The sequence below is a fragment of the Mytilus trossulus genome, chromosome 6 (assembly GCF_036588685.1).
Source record: "Mytilus trossulus isolate FHL-02 chromosome 6, PNRI_Mtr1.1.1.hap1, whole genome shotgun sequence".
Classification (NCBI taxonomy): Eukaryota; Metazoa; Mollusca; class Bivalvia; order Mytilida; family Mytilidae; genus Mytilus; species Mytilus trossulus.
In genome coordinates this window covers 20,814,830-20,832,762 of record NC_086378.1, presented here as the reverse complement: position 1 = coordinate 20,832,762, position 17,933 = coordinate 20,814,830, and the positions used below count along the sequence as shown (strand labels likewise).

General features: G+C 32.7%; 2 protein-coding genes across 2 annotated transcripts; both read right to left on the bottom strand.

Moving 5' to 3' along the window:
- Positions 1-4,883: 4,883 nt before the first annotated feature.
- Positions 4,884-5,339, bottom strand: LOC134722405 (uncharacterized). The gene has a single exon (XM_063586024.1). It carries the CDS (start codon positions 5,337-5,339, stop codon positions 4,884-4,886), a length of 456 nt encoding a protein of 151 aa, XP_063442094.1.
- A 2,938-nt stretch (positions 5,340-8,277) lies between these two features.
- LOC134720917 (PI-PLC X domain-containing protein 3-like) lies at positions 8,278-12,344 on the bottom strand. The gene is made up of 3 exons (XM_063583488.1): positions 12,089-12,344; positions 11,157-11,286; positions 8,278-9,266 (listed from the first exon to the last, which is right to left on the bottom strand). Exons 1-3 carry the CDS (start codon positions 12,218-12,220, stop codon positions 8,419-8,421), a joined length of 1,110 nt encoding a protein of 369 aa, XP_063439558.1. The 5' UTR covers positions 12,221-12,344; the 3' UTR covers positions 8,278-8,418.
- Between the last annotated feature and the right edge of the window lie 5,589 nt (positions 12,345-17,933).

The following is a 17,933-nucleotide window of genomic DNA, read 5'->3' as shown; positions in this document are numbered from 1 at the left end:
TGTGGCGTGACCTGGTCAACCAACCAAGATGGCCGCCACGGCTAAAAATAGAACATAGGGGTAAAATTCAGTTTTTGGCTTATTACTCAAAAACCAAAGCATTTTGAGGAAATCTGACGGAATAAAAATGTTTATCAGGTCAAGATCTATCTGCCCTGAAATTTTCAGATGAATCGGTCAATAGGTTGTTGGGTTGCTGCCCCTGAATTGGTAATTTTGAGGAAATTTTGCTGTTTTTGGTTATTATCTTGAATATTATTATAGATAGAGATAAACTGTAAACACCAATAATGTTCAGCAAAGTAAGATCTACAAATAATTCAACATGATCAAAATGGTCTGTTGACCCGTTTAGGAGTTATTACCCTTTATAGTCAATTTTTAACCATTTTTCGTAAATTAAAGTAATCTTTTACAAAAATCTTCTTCTCTGAAACTACTGGGCCAAGTTAATCCAAACTTGGCCACAATCATCTTTGGGGTATCTAGTTTAAAAAATGTGTGGCGTGACCTGGTCAACCAACCAAGATGGCCGCCACGGCTAAAAATAGAACATAGGGGTAAAATGCAGTTTTTGGCTTATAACTCAAAAACCAAAGCATTTTGAGGAAATCTGACATGGGGATAAAAATGTTTATCAGGTCAAGATCTATCTGCCCTGAAATTTTCAGATGAATCGGTCAATAGGTTGTTGGGTTGCTGCCCCTGAATTGGTAATTTTGAGGAAATTTTGCTGTTTTTGGTTATTATCTTGAATATTATTATAGATAGAGATTAACTGTAAACATCAATAATGTTCAGCAAAGTTAGATTTACAAATAAATCAACATGACCGAAATGTCAGTTGACCCCTTTAGGAGTTATTGCCCTTTATAGTCAATTTTTAACCATTTGTAAATCTAAGTAATCTTTTACAAAAATCTCCACTGAAACTACTAGGCCACAATCATCTTTGGGGTATCTAGGTTGAAAAATGTGTCCGATGACCTGGCCATTCAACCAAGATGGCCGCCACGGCTAAAAATAGAACATAGGGGTAAAATGCAGTTTTGGGTTTATAACTATGAAACCAAAGCATTTAGAGCAAATCTGACAAGAAGTTAAATTGTTAATCAAGTCAATATCTATCTGTCCTTTTTCAGATGAATTGGACAACTGGTTGTTGGGTTGCTGCCCTCCAATTGGTAATTTTTAAAGAAATTTTGCTGTTTTTGGTTATCTTGAATACTATTATAGATAGCGATAAACTGTAAACAGCAATAATGTTCAGCAAAGTAAGATCTACAAATAAGTCAACATGACCTAAATGGTCAATTGACCCCTTAAGGAGTTATTGCCCTTTATAGTCAATTTTTAACAATTTTCTTTAATTTGGTAAATTTATGTAAATTTTTACCAAATATAGTTCTCTGTTACTAATGGGCAAAGTTCATTATAGATATAATTGTAAGAAGCAAAATCGTTCAGTAAAGTAAGAACTTCAAACACATCACCATCACCAAAATACAATTTTGTCATGAATCCATTTGTGTCCTTTGTTTAATATGAACATAGACCAAGGTGAGCGACACAGGCTCTTTAGAGCCTCTAGTTTCTTTCCGATACCATTTTGGATTTGTACCAAACATGGACAGAAGCTTTTTTATGATCAAAAGCTAGTATCGAGAAGGAAATTTTGTTAAAATTTTGTCCATGTGTATCTGTATTTTACTTATAAATGGACTTAGTTTTTCTTCCAGTTAACATTACATACAGTTTGCAGTTAAAGTTTTTAAACATTTATTAGATTCATAAACTATCTTGAATTTTTACCAGACCTGGAGAGAAGCTTTTTAGGATCAAAAGATAGTATCAACAGGAATAATTTTATTGACTTTTTTCCTCATTTTCGTTGAGCCTGTGATTAACAGAAAAAGTAGGCGAGACACTAGGTTAAGCGGAATGCTTACAATTTTTTTTATATTATTTCTTCATAGATAGATAAAATATTACAGCCATTTCTTAACACACCTAAAGAGTTAATGTTTTCGGTAACATGCTTCCAATCCAACGCTTCTTTTCACCTGCCATGGAACTGGTACCATCACTAGACTTAAATTTGTTATTTGATAATGAAATGATTCTCTGTATCAGTTCTTTCAGTTGATCTCAATTGGTTTGAATTTCATTTATTATTTATTTTGCTGTACCAGTTCCAATATCAAGGTTATTTCAGTTAATTAAAATTTTTAGATCTATTTATGTGCATTTTAGAAGCACCAGCAGGCATCTACATAGTTGTTGATGATAACTTGCAGAGGACAGATGTTTACAACTTAAGAAATTGTGGGAAATATTTAGGGGAAAACCAATATTTAATGATAGTTCAATGACGCACCCTTAATTAAATGTTCATTAGTTAATGAGTAACAAAACTGTACTTCGTGCAACACATTTTAATGGACTCATTAACTAATGTCACACTAACAACTTAATGCATCATTAAGTCATTAATGACTCATTAAGCTAATGACACTTTCGTAACTGGCAGCAGCTACTTATTTGATCAATCATGGTTATATTGCCTGATATTAAAGCTGTATTTTAATGATCGGATGGAGGAAAATTTCTTGTTGTGTAATTACTGCACAGAAAACATTGTGGTTAAAAAGGTAGAAAATATCAGTAGCTAGGAAATTCAATTTGTTTTGCTCAATATTATATGACATAATTTTTGAAACAAACACTACTAAATGAAATGTATGATCTTGACTTTTAGATCTTTTGTTTTTGTTTATTTATTCCAAATTTCCTAATTGGATTATAAACAAATACTTGTTTTTGTATTTATATTTTGTTACAGACAGCTAAGATTTATAATTTGTTAACAAAATGTATATAAATTAAAAAAAAACTAACATGAGTTAAAGTATCTATCTCATTAGAAAAAGAATTTAACCTCAGAATGGTAGAAGGTTAAATGGAAAAATAACCATTTTGCTTTGACTCTGTTTTAAGAATGCTGTGACATATTAACAGTTTCTATAAATTTAAAAATATTCTGTATTTGTCGTATTATGTAGGACTTATTCACTATCAACAGAGCAACCAAAAGCTTAATTTAGATTTATTTCAGTATTACTGTTATTCTGTTGTTTTCCTCTAATAGGTGATAGGTTTTAGTTTGTAACATGGTTTTGTTTTCTCTCAATAGACAATTTTCGAGTTCGATGCATTGCTGTCAAAAACTCTGGTTTTAGTGAACATCATTTGTGCGTTTAGGGGCGTCGTCTATTCCATTCCAATGTTAAAGGAGTGGTTGGAAAACTCTAATTCTATATTGTACAAATTATTCGACAAATTGAATTCACAAAACTGACAATCAACACTGCTGTCATTAGGGAATTGTCAGTAAGTATCTACAGAGCAACCATTATTTCTAGTTTATCCTGTACAATGACGATCACTTAGACGCTTGATGAACGTAAATAGTGCAGGGATACAGGCGACCCCCTCTATCTGGTAAATGACGTCATAAAGGCGTGCATAATTGATGAGTTTTTGAAGATGACGGATGAACTCGAAAGTGGTCAATTGATTACTGACGTTTGAACAGCCTTTATACTATTGTTACATTTATTTTGCATTCAAAAGAGATGGAAGATATCAAATTCATATAAAGATGTTCATTGGAAGGTATCAAGAACTTGTTGATAAGTATACTTTATCAACTTCACAAATAATACATGAAGTTCTTGGAGTCTAGATTCTGGGTACTGAAGTTGTTTATCATCTTAGGTGTAATATAGATATAGGAAGATGTGGTGTGAGTGCCAATGAGACAACTCTCCATCAAAATAACAATTTATAAAAGTAAACCATTATAGGTCAATATACAGCTTTCAACACAGAGCCTTGTCTCACACAGAACAACAAGCTATAAAGGGCCCCAAAAATTACTAGTGTAAAACCATTCAAACGCGAAAACCAACGATCTTTTATTTGTCTTTATTAATATAACTGTTTAGTCTGGTTTTTTTGGTGATATCCATTTGAAGAGCCTATGTACTTATACATCCCGTTTAGAGACCAAATTATGTAGGTGTTATCACCACAAGTAGCACACTCATAAGTATTATGTATAAAAGACAGGTATCTTGTATCTGGGTAAAAGTCAGATGTTTTATGTCATTGTCATCCTTCTTAACTTTAAAATGATTTTTTTTAAATAACTTGTGAAAAAAAATGATTAAACAAACCAATCCCTCTTCAAGGCTGTTTAGGTTTATGTCCACTAATCACCAATATTATTTCTGTTTCTATGAAACTTGAAAATCTTCCTAAAGAGAACTTATTCTATATATTTGCCAAAAAAATTGAGGAAGAAAATGACCAATCATGACAAAATTTCAAAATCATTGATGTCTGCTTACCATACAGGATGGCCACAATAATATACTAAAATGAAGTTTTAAAATTTAGTAAAAACATATATGCTGACCGAATCGAACTCCTTATAAACTTGTGGATACATTAAACAATTATTTATTATATATGAAGAAAAAGAGGCGGCATAGGCACCCATTATTTCGAAATATATTGCCAAATACATCTATAAGGGCATACTATTCGAAAAACAAATCAAAGTTAACGTTTTAACATCAATCTATATACTAGTATACTAACTTGCAGTCATAATCAAAGCGTTTTTGACAGGAAAGAATATATAACATAACTAGAGTTTGATCTCATATTTGTTTTCTATATAAAGACAGACTGACATAATTATCTTTATGCATTACATAGACAAAATCTAGTTGTTTGAATACCAAGATTAACTAACGTTCGCGGTGTTCAACATCTAGTTCTTTGAATACCAAGATTATCTAACTAGCACGGTGTTCTCAACAGGTTTTTGATGTTTTTGCAGTATGCTGTCTTTCTATTTCAACAGTTGCACGAGACATGCTCCTTAGCAACAGTTCTGAACCTTCAATTAATTTCCTCAATGTTCTATTGTAGTCGGTCTCCAGCTGGTTTAACTCCCCTATATGGACAGATTTTGAAAACAAGCTTTCATTCAACTTTGATAGTTTAGACGTAACTCCAGCTAAATCCACGTGCAAATTTTTCTTTTCCTCGTTTAATTCAAATATTTCCTTGTTTATATCATCTCGTCTGTATTTGAGTTCCTGTAACTCTTTAAATACTTCCTCCTGATATTTCTGAATGTTTAGTCGTGGTTTGTTCTGGTTTGTATTTTGTTGTACAACATCCGACTTTTGAATGGTAGTTCGTGATCTGTTCTGATCAGTTCTTTGTTGTCCAGTTTCAGACCTTGATGACATGGCAGATTGCATTTTAACGGAAAAGTAAAAAAATATGTAATACACTCAAAACAAGATTTAAAATTATTCCTTGTTTTCATACTTTATCCAACTTCAAAGTAAATTTTATTTCTCACTGATATTATTCATGCAAGCAACTCAAAAGGTTAAGTTACAGTATCATATTCGGTTTTGTTTTTTACACACTGTAATTAATAACCCACGATAGATTTTTTCAAACAAAACACGGTTTATTTTTTTTCAAACTTGAATACAGAACAATAAAAAAACATTATACTTTTTCTATTAAATCACAATAGACCAGGTGATATGTAGCTAAATACTATATTATATTACAGTTTATTTACCACTATTTAAAGCCGTATATACATATAAAAAAAAAAAGAGAATGTTTGCATTTTGAAGAACTTAATATAAAGTTTTGCTTCAAAATTGATATACTTTTCACGAAATCTCTTGTGATTTGAATAAAATGGAGATTGCATTCAAATGGAAATTAAAATATGTACTAAACAAAGTATATATAGTGATCCTTTAATTAATATAGTTTATCAGAACAACTTGAAACCTCGACGTTTTTGTAGTTGATAGTTTAAACATATTTATTTAAAGTGGATTGTAAAACAAGTTATTGCAACTTATATTAATCCCTTTCCACTTTGCAAGTGCGAGTGATGCCTTGTAGTGGCATAAGCGTGCCCTTTTTCGAAATCTACAAGGGTGTCTCTCTATTAACACGGGTCAGCTATTTATCGTCCCAGCCTGACGGACTATCATCGTTTCCTGGAGACCAGTAGTTGATCAGTTCACCTCAATGTCTGTTTTACATGTTTTGAAATAAGTTTTTTTAAAAGAAAGTAAAAGAACAAAATTAAAAACCCTGGGGATTGGCATAATGTGCAATGTTCATAAATTATCATGATATGCTCAAATAGGTGGCTCATTGTAGAAGAAACGCATTCGGCGTTTTAATTTTAAAGCCTGGTACCTTTATTAAAGAACTATTTACACAATTTTAGATAGTTGCTTTCAAGATTGGTTATTTCAATGTGTTCCAATATAGCGGTATATTTAATATTGCCTTTAAAGAGAAGGGAAAATATCTGAGGAACAGTCAAACTCATAGATTAAAAATAAACTCAAAATGCGATGTCTAAAAATGAAAAAAGACGAACAGACAAATTATAGTACACAAGACACAACATAGAATAACTAAAGACTAAGCAACACTAGGGGTGATCTCCGGTGCTTCGGAAGGATCAGCTGATCCCGCTCTACATGTGGTACCCGTCGTGATGCTCGTATTATTACAAACCCGGTAAATAGTTTGATTCGGTCGGTCACATTTGTAAAAAGGGAAGCAGATTGTAGTTACAACAAACGGAACATATATGATATCATCTGTGAAATGGTTACTCCATAACGGTCAACCAACTCGTAATGGCGTCCGTAAAATTTACGAAGGGATGATTTCAACTTCACCATTTGTAACTCTTGGTCTAAAAGCTTATTTGTTAGCAGCAATCCTTTATCATGGAAATTATGATAGGAAATACCATCCCGGATATATCGTATAAATGAGGAGATATATATTCCGTATGCAGACGATGCTGGAATGTTGCTACATAGAAGTGGAAAGTTAACAATTGGGAAGCTAATATCATCTCTGTTGTCATAATGATAAACTCATCAAAGATGCCAGGAATGAAATTTAATATTTACGCCAGACGCGCGTTTCGTCTACAAAAGACTCATCAGTGACGCTCGAATCAAAAATGTTATAAAAGCCAAAATAAAGTACGAAGTTGAAGATAAAGTTTTGTTTTAAATCTACACTCATTGTCAATTTCGATGTAAGTCAAGATATGACTTATCTGTTGTATACTTTTCTACATTAGAAAATGCCTGTACCAAGTCAGGAATATGACAGTTGTTACCCATTCGTTTGATGTGTTTGGACTTTTGATTTTGCCATTTGATTTTGAACCTTCCTTTTTTAATTTCCCTCGGAGTACAGTATTTTTGTGTTTTTACTTTTTATCTCTAGTTCAATGGGATAGATGCGTTCAACATAGTCACCAAATTTTGAATTGTTTAGTAAGAGAACATCATCTATATAGCGGAAAGTAAAGTTAAAGGATATTACTAACTTCTTATTTTTCTTCCTTAGAAGTTACTGTATGAGATCAGTCTCATAATAATAAAAGAACAAGTCGGCAAGAAGAGGGACACAATTGATTCCCATTGGAATGCCGACAGTTTTGAAAAACACGTCCCCCAAACGTAACAAATATGTTGTCAATCAAGATATTAAGCATCTTAACAATGCCAGTTTCAGAGAATTTTTTGTTCGAATCAGAGTGATTCTTTACAAAGTAGGATTTATCCTTCCCTAAGACAAGATACTTGTATCTACGTTGGCCATTCTTTTTTATGAAACAAAGCAATACCAACTTTGTCAATCCGTCTTTAGTTTGAATCGAGGTATACCTGTGTAAAGTGTAGAAAAGTCAAACGCTTTAATACTTCTGCAAGATGAAAGAGTCTTAGATTGTATGTATTCTAAAAAAGATCTTTGGAATTGAAAGCGCGATGTCTGGCTGGCCAGAAAATCAGGTTCAACCTACCATTTTTTTCTTAAAATGTCCTGTACCAAGTCAGGAATATGCCCCAGTTATTATCTAATATTTCATTTCTATGTATGTTGAATTGTCGTTCGTTTTTATTGTACTTCAGTATTTCTGTTGGTTCGTTGTTTCCCTCTTATAGATGATGTGATTCCCTCGGTTTTAGTTTGTAACCTGGGTTTGTTGTTTTCTCTCTCAATCCATTTATACTTTTGAACAGCGGTATACTACTGTTGCCTTTATCTATCTTTCTTATCAAGACACTCGAAAGATTGTTATACACATGAGAGGTTTTGCTAGATATAAAACCAGGTTTAATAATGGTAAGTTTGATCTTTAATTGAAAGAACTAAAAGAGGGACGAAAGATATCAGAGGGACAGTCAATTTCCCATTTGCATATACCATGATATACTGTTATAATCACGGCGGGGTGATAAAAGTTTTCAAAAAAATCCCGATGCTTTAAACTATCGCCGATTTAATGTTTGCATTTATAACTGTTTTGACAAAATCATGTTCTTCCACGAAATCTGCACAGCATATGTTGAAAGGAACACTTGAATGGGATTTAATCCAGTTCACAATAACCTCTGTTGTTGGTGTGACAAATTCATGGAGATTTTTAAAACGTTCCATTCTATCCGAAAAGTTATCATCACTATGTGGAGTCAGTATTCCATGCCATACGACCAATACATCCTTTTTGGAAAGACCTTTGTACTGATCCATCAGGTTGTTCACAACTAATTCTTTATTAGGAGTATACGGCCATAATATATCTATTTCGTTCCGAGACCAGATGTACTCGTTGTTTGGACATTTCCTAACATTACCATACATCACTACAACTCGTCCATTTAATTCCCACAAATTTGATAGTGTCATTTTACTAAGAAGCATATCGCTATCCAAACATTTCTTCCTATTCAACATCATTCCACTGAAAGTGCTTTCCATTTCCGTACAAAGAGATATATGATCGTGTTTATCCATATTGTAAAGGTGGTTAAAGTCCAACAGAACTACTTCTTTCTTATTTTCATCGAGGAATTTCCGAATATCTTTCAGGTACTCTATGACAGTTTTACGGCTGAACAGTCCATGGACAAAGCGAATATCCCCTGTCTCAGGGTGTTTGATAATCCGCAGGTCAAAATATCGAACGCCAAACTTCAATTGTTCAGTAAAATCAAGGTTTTGTGTTTTAAACCATCTTTCAATCTTTTCATCCGCCATTTTAATGTATGAAGAGAAGTCGTCTGCTTTTCCACCTGCTGGATCCAGGTCGAAAGTTGCGGAATCATGTGAACCTACCAATTAAATGCAAAATGTAGTAATAAAGTAAATCAACATAGAAAAATGCTTGACTACTGGACTACTGTTATTCTTCATTTGTTTCAATAACAGTTGATTACAAATTAGGCTATGTTTAAGCGGGGACAATTTTAACTTTATTCATTTGAATGTTCAAAATAATCATTGGTTTGAACATTCCCCTTTATCATTTTAAATGTATTGTAATGTTTATTAATATATACGCAAGTCTAAATTGATAACAAAATTCAAACATATACTTGCGTTGGATAAAGCGAATTTTTATACGGGTGCATGTAAAACAAATTTCTTGGTAGAGGGTGTAAATACAGCATAAGCAACATTTTCAAAAAGAACAAAAAGGGAAAAGTATATTTTAACAAAACGTATTTGACTAACAGGTCAAACAAGTGATGTTCTTAAACCCTACCGAAAGCATATGACGATTGCCAAATAAATTGATCACGAGATGTCTCATGGATCTAAATTACTAATTTAATACAAAACAGAAAACAATAAACTTGTGTAGAAGATGGTATACCACAAACATTAGGGGCAAAAATGTGTACAGCATATCTCGACAATTAATGTGTCTTCAGTGATGTTAGGAATCGAAACTTTATTTGGAAGGCCATATTATTTACCCCAATTAAGGAAAGACTTTAAAGAGTCGACAAAGGATGAACGGATCCTGTAAACCCGAAGAAAAATATAATATAAGCCCAAACGAAAAAAATATAAACCAGTATTAATTTAAAGCAACGTTCAAACCTTGATGAGTGCGTTGGATAAACATATATACATATATAGTAACTTTGACAGCATGTATTATCATTATTATTATTATACAGTATTTATTACAGCGCATTGTATAAAACTAAAATTACTCTAAGCGCTTAAATTGTAGTTTGACTAAGCTATGCTAAACTTTGTGCATCGGACTACTAACACAAAGGTTCCTGGTACGATTCCCGTTCCGGGATGAAAATTTCTGGGACTGAATTTTCGACTCCTCCCTGACACTATCTACGAGTATGGTCTTGAGGAAACGATGTTAGTCCATCGGAAGGGGACGGACGATAAGTGGCTGACTCGTTTTAAGAGAGAGATATCTCTTGCACGTTAAAGACACCCTTGTAGATTTCGAAAAAGAGCAGGCTAATGCCGCTACAAGCTAGGCAGCACTCGCACCCGCAAAGTGGAAAGGGATTTGTATAAGTTGCAAAGCTTGTTTCCCAATCCACTTTAAATAGATATGTTTATACTAAATAAAATAGGAAGATACAGAAACATTTTCAATGCATCAAAAAATAGCATACGCTTACGAAAGAAAGGTGAGACAGATACTAGTAAACTTAATAATGTAAAATAACACTTACACAGTCAGTGTACTAAGTATTTGAAACACTATTCTGCATAGTTTAACTTCAACAGGAATGTTTAAAAACAAGATATTTGAAGATATAAATAATAAGTGAAACTGCGAGCTAATGCTCACTGAGGATAGCCCCGCCAGCTAAGGAAGCTTTTCAGTGATAAATCTGAAAACGCATGAAACGGTATAGCTGACTTATAATATAAATATATAAATCGTGGAACCTTATTTCAGACATCCTTATGATATGTTTCCTGAGAAAAATGCAACGAAAACTTTCATTGGACGGACGGACGGATAGACAGACAGACAGACAGACAGACAGACAGACAGACGTGTCAGAGATAAAACAGGATACCCCATATTATTATTTAAAGCGGGGGAATAATTAAGGAGTTTTGTTACCTACCGGGACCTGAATGTTTTCAGCTAACCCACAAACATTTATAACATGATAACTCGTAAGATACTGTAATTTCATATGATTAACACACTATTCTCATATATTTACCAGGAATAAGAAGATCTTTAAGCTGAGTTTGACTTATAACGCCAGATGGGAGGTATTCCATCCATTTTTCAAACTGATCCCCAGACGCGTGCTCTGTAACGTCACTGGTCATTTCGTCTATGCTGGACACCTGAATATTATTTGATAAAGAATACTACAAATAAACTGCTTTTTTTAAATTTCAAAATACGAAACAAATATTGGTTATAAGCGTTTTAGGAGAGAGCGGTATTATTCGCCTTTGCATGGAAATTTGCATCAACTCTTCGTAAAAGATCCATACAAGGTATATTGTCAAATACATATTTGTTTTTGTTGTAAATATTTCAATTAGACAAAATGGATATTCTTGTGATATTGGCTGCTATCAAAACAAAAGCAACACATTTTGCATTAAGTCATTCAGTATTTCTAATACAGTCATTTTATTGTTTAAAGTTCTAATTGTTACCAACGTCGAAGGTCATTAGTAATTGAATTATTTTGGTAACAATACTTTAAAAGTTTAAATTATATATAATAAACAAATATATGTTGGCTGCCTCCCAAGTTTATAGTTGACTTGTCATATATATTTAGGGTAGTTTACGTATTGTCTCTTTCGTCCCTTTTACCCTCTTTTCAGAACTCATCTCATTGATTTGTTTATTTGTTTTTGTACAACATGATTGACAATTTGTAATCGAGCTTGCTATAAAAAAAAAAAACTACAAAAATAATGTTGCCCTGCTAAATATGTCATCGAAATTCAGTAAAAAAAACAATAATATTTAAAGTAAATAATAACAAATACATATACATAAAATTTTATCTTGTAGCAGCTGTACCATTGAAATATGTCGTCAGTGGATTAGGTATAGTATATGTACACTCACTGAACCATTGATTTATATGTTGTGTTTAAAAACAAATGTAAGTTGTCGTTTACTTACCTTGCTCAAACCAAAATAGGACCAGGAAGTAAGATTACCAATAATGGCTACCAAAACAAAAACAAATATGGTAGATAAAAAATATGGGCATCTGAAGTCGTAACAACATTGTTTATATCGCATATGGCACATATCACTGGAAACTATGATATAAACATGCCCAGTTATGAACTTCCGTCAGTACAATAAACGTCATTCAATGGACCTGAATAAGAACAAGCCTATAATGCCTCAGCTATAAGACGGAAAGAGCAAATAGGGTAAATGTGCCAAAATAATAGCCTTTATTTTATAAAGATGGTTACGATGAATTTAATACTTATCACTTCTCTTCATATAAATATTTCTCAGGATTTGTTTTTATATAATTATATCCTTAAGGAGGCTCGCGGATATAAGATTTTAGGAAAAAAATAACATTATTCCATGTGTATATAAGAGGAAAATTACGACACAACAGAAACATTACACTAAAATCGAACACACACAGAAACAACTGCAATTTTCGGACTTGGTACAGGACATTTAAGAAAAAATGGTGGATTAAACCTGGTTTCGTGGCTACCCAAACCTCACATTTTTATAAAATAAATTGTTTTCATATCGGATTTTCATTAAAAGAATTTTAATGATAGAAAAGACAAAATATGATTGAACCTTGATAATTCTTAAATCTATACGAATTTAAAAGATAAATATCCCATTTCATTAACAAAAGTAAATTGAAATCGATCATAAGCTGAATTTTGTTGAACATACCTGACCTTTTTTTTTCATTTTAAACATCGATCATAAGCTGAATTTTGTTGAACATACCTGACCTATTTTTTTCATTTTAAACATCGATATTAAGCTATTGAATTTGTGTGACCTTGTCGAATAAAGGTCTATAAACAACTGTCATACACGTGAGATGTATAGATAGCTATAAAACCATGTTTAACCAATCATTTTCTTCGGAAAATGCCTAAACCAAATTGCACCAATTGAGAAAAATACCTGCAAACAATTGTTTTTTTAATATTTTTTACTTGATCCTCTGATTAATAACATTTTGTTTTTTTTATCAGGTTTCGCCTTATCGAGTTTGCCTCATGTAAGGTATTTGTGTAACACCTTTTGTGTTCCATGGAATATCCTCTGGGATACCCATGATTTGACGTACGTTCAGCCAAGAGGTAATTACTATTTTAAAAATTCAGATACTTTTCATAAATTAAAGCCATGTTGCGTTAATATTTTCGACTGTTTGAATACAAATGCTACAAGTGAATCAACACCTATCATTGCTTCTTGAAAACACAACAAAAGGAAAAAGGAGCATGTGTATGACATGTAATATGTTAATCACGACGCCTGATTTCACCAGTAATTTAACAGGGGCCAGCTGAAGGACGCCTCCGGGTGCTGGAATTTCTCGCTACATTGAAGACCTGTTGGTGACCTTCTGCTTTTGTTTTTTTCTTTGGTCGGGTTGTTGTCTCTTTGACACATTCCCCATTTCCATTCTCAATTTTATACTAAATCTTTCGAGCCTCTGGACTGTTTCACGGACAATGTTGTCGTGTACGGAATCGAATGTACTTTGTGTGGACTACTTTATATTGGTGAAACTCGACAAACTTTACGTAAAAGGATGAATCAACACCGGTCTGATAATAAAGATCCGCAAATCAGGGTTCTTTATAACCATTTTAATCAACCGGACCATGATCCTTCTTTATCTATGAAAGTACGCATCATCGAGAAAATTTATCACCACACAAATAGCCCTGTACTTAGTACTCCTTTCCGAAAAGATATTGAAAATTTCTGAATAAGGGAACTAGGTACAGCCATGCCATATGGCTGCAATGATAATGTCAAAGGAGTAGGAAATTTGTCAAGTCCAGCCTACAGTGATATTAATGTAATGAGTTTATTTAATACTACCTTACGAAACCAACGTAGTCTTGGGCAAAAATGTTACCATCGGCCTAATGTAAAAAAGTCTTCCAAATCTAGATCGCCTTCTGGAACCTTTAATGACATTCTTTCTCATCTTCATCATCCGTTAGGGTTACATTACATTAGAACTATTCTTTTCTCACTGCCTGTTAATTTTCTAAAATGTTTGAGAGATTATGCACTTGACAAAGGAGGCACCAATACATTTTCTCCAATATACAGACTTGTCGATATAATTTGTGAGGTAGCTCTTTTCCGTCTATTTAAACCAGTAAGATCGGAACCTTAACATGAGGATAAGGGGAAATTCCTTCCTGTTTACTTTACCAATAGAGGAATTGATGCAATCAACATCAGCAACGTTCTACATCACAAAGAGGTAACATCTAAAATTCCTATTTATTTTCAAAACTAGTCTGTTTCTATTGTATCCTACAGTTACACTTAAACCATTGCACCCAAAATATTTAACTATAAACAAGTATTACAGGACCTTGATTAGAACAATATCTTAAAAAAAAACCTGACATGTGACTGTTCGCACTCGCCTTACAATTACAGCCCCTTGGCCATGTTATTACTGGGGATCTAAACATAACTCAACATTAAAATATCCGAAAGGTGATTTCTCATGGTCTTAAGTTTAGAGAACCCCAACACATCAATTGGAACCATAACTTCAAAATAATAATGGATTCCATTGAGGACTACGCCAGAGAATGGGCTAAACGAGAAGAAGTTCAACTGGATATTTGTCAGAATGGGTCAAAACAATCAGGTCTCTGGTAAATTGTCGCATTCAGAAGTTGAAAAACTGCGTGATTGATCGATCTTAAGTCCGTTTTCAGTGACAAAGAGGCTGTAAAATGTCTATCATATCTTCAAGATAAGTATGATGTTGTTCCTGCGGACAAAGCTTCAAATAATATTGTCTTTATATGTAAATCGTATTACTACGAGTGTCTTATAAAAGAATAAGGAATAAATGAGCACTCAGGTAATCCCACATACAAAGACATATCATTTGACAAGGATGTGATTTTGGCGAATCATAAGTCGTTCATGGCTTCAATGAACATTGCATTTAACAACAAATCGAAGGACTTATCTTGTTTGTATTGGATACCTAAACTTCACAAAATTCCGTACAAACAACGATACATTACCGGCTGATATGCATGTTCTACTAAAGAATTGTCCATTAGATTGACTAAAATTCTGTCCGCCGTGAAAGAGGGTCTTTAGATATACTGTGAAACTGTTTACTCGCGTAGTGGTATTAACCATATATGAATTCTTAAAAACTCTAAAGAACTTCTGGATAATTTTAAATCTCGGTCTTTTTCTGAAATAAGTTCTATCAAAACTTTTGATTTTTCAACCTTGTATAAACCCATGTGAAATTGAAAAACTGTCTAAAAGAAATAATCGACAATGCTTTTCATCATAAAAATGGTAGCATACGCTATAAATTTATCACTTTGGGATACCATAAAGCATATTTTGTTAATAGGGAACAAAAGGGTAAAACATACTACACAGAGGAACAAGTGATCAGTTTGTTGGAGTTTCTTATTGACAACATATTTGTTGAATTTATAGGTAGACTTTTTCAAAAAATTGTCGGCATTTCTATGAGAACAAACTGTGAGCCTCTCCTTGCCGACCTATTCTTATTTTCATATGAATCGGAGTTCCTTTAGACACTTGTCAAAAACAAGAGAGATCAAAGAAGCCAGGTTATTGAATTTCACTTACAGATATATTGATGATGTTCTTTCCTTGAACAATTTGAACTTTTCTGATTGGGTTCCATTAGTATATACACCAGAACTAGAAATTAAAGAGACAACAGACACGGCTTCCTCCGCCTCAGTTTTAGGCTAATACCTCTAATTTGACATACACAGTCATCTCAGTACCAGAATCTATGACGAAGGACGATTTTAATTTTGATATTATCAATTTCCCCCCACCATAGTAGCATTATACCAACTTCACCTGCATATGGAATATACATTTCCCAACTTATTCGGCATTCAAGAGCCTGCAGCTCCTACTCAGACTTTGTAAAACGTCACCAGTGTCTGATTAGAAAGTTGATGAACCAGGGGTTTGTCTCGTCGTTTTTCTAAAATAAATTCATCGGAAGGTACCAAGAACTTTTTGATAAATATTCCGTATCAACTTCACAAATAATACAAGATGGTCTTGAAGTATAGATTTTGTGTTCTGACATTGGTTATCATCTTAAAAACGTGTTATTGTATCTGTCTTTAATTATATTACTTTTACTTTTAGGTCAGGTTTTTTTAGATATTCATTTGACGTGACTCTGTGCTAATCTGTAATCTGTAATATATATTCTGCCAATGTAGGCACACCTCTTCCGAGTATTGGTTTTTCACATCATGAATAAAAATATCTTCCACCAATATCACTATACACTATTTACATTGTTCATCATATTCTTGACGATAAAATTTGACTTAATGTCAATATCATCAAATCATTAAATATTTTAAAATCTAAAATATTTATCTAAAGATATCACTGTTTAAGAGTAGACAACCAATTGACACTTAGGATTCATAAAATGTTACTTTCTTTTCTTTTTCTTTATATCATCTAATTGCAACAGTCTATATCTTTCACAATGGAGATTGTAACATAATCGCCTACATTTTGGATCTATAATGTTCTGTATCACTTTAAAAACTTTTTCATTTCTTAACATTGTCATGTAATTAAAGGGATCTATGATCAGTTGTAAAATGTCAAAATGTTCACCTTTCATATTAAAAGCAGCTAGTTCTTCACTACAGGAATTAATTAAATCTTCCAAAATTGGTTTTCTGATATCTTCTAAACTTTTACACGTTAATAAGAAATGTGGTAAAGTTTCTTCTGTTTCATTACACAGTTTTCATATAGACAGTTCTGTATTACTTTTAAACTTGGCTCTAACTGTTTGCAGAATGTAACTCCCAGTAGCTATTTTCAATTTTGTAGGAATTCTAATAATTTCCCTTGAATTCATAGTATTTGTATTTGCAATAGGATGACATTGTCCTGGTTTATATATCAACGATAAGTATCTTAAACTGGTATAAAGTTTTGCTTGATTCAGTATCTTCTCAATCCAGAATTTTTGAACTTTGGAAGTTATTTCCCTTTTCCATTGGTATTTACTAATTGGATTAACTAAGTATTGTGCAGGATCATTAAGTTCATATTTCAAAAATATTTTCCTCAGTAAACTAAACCAACTATTACTATTAATAGATTTAACATTTAATTGTCTTTCCGCTAGTTGCCATTCAATAGAATTTTTTCCTTGTCTAGTAATATTTCCATAAAAAGTTAAAATTTTTACATCTATTTGAGCTTCTACAGGTAACATCCCAGAAATCATATATATAGCAGGATCTGCTACTGTTTTTGGTAAAGATAACAATTGTTTCAAGAACTTCTTAAATTGGATATTTAAAGTTTCTAAACATCTTCCTCTAGGGATTACTATTTCCAATCCATAAAACATTATCGGTATAATATAAGTATTCATTATTGACATTGAAGTTTGTGGATCTAGTCCATTTTCGCCATAAAGTCCAACCCCCATTAAACTATATAGTGTCCTTCTTGCTTTCTTTAAATTCTCATCTATTGTTGCTTTACATGAATCATCGTCTGTACGACATATTCCTATATGTGTTGCTTTATTAGAAGTTGGAAGAACAGACTTGCCTAAATTCCAAAAATTTTCATTTACTTTCTCATGGTGACGTGATTTAGACTGTATAACACAACTTTTTGCTGGTTGTAGTAAGTATGCCTCACGTTTACTAAAATCAAAGGCCATATCAATTAAAATTTGCGTTTCATTCGGACAGTTACT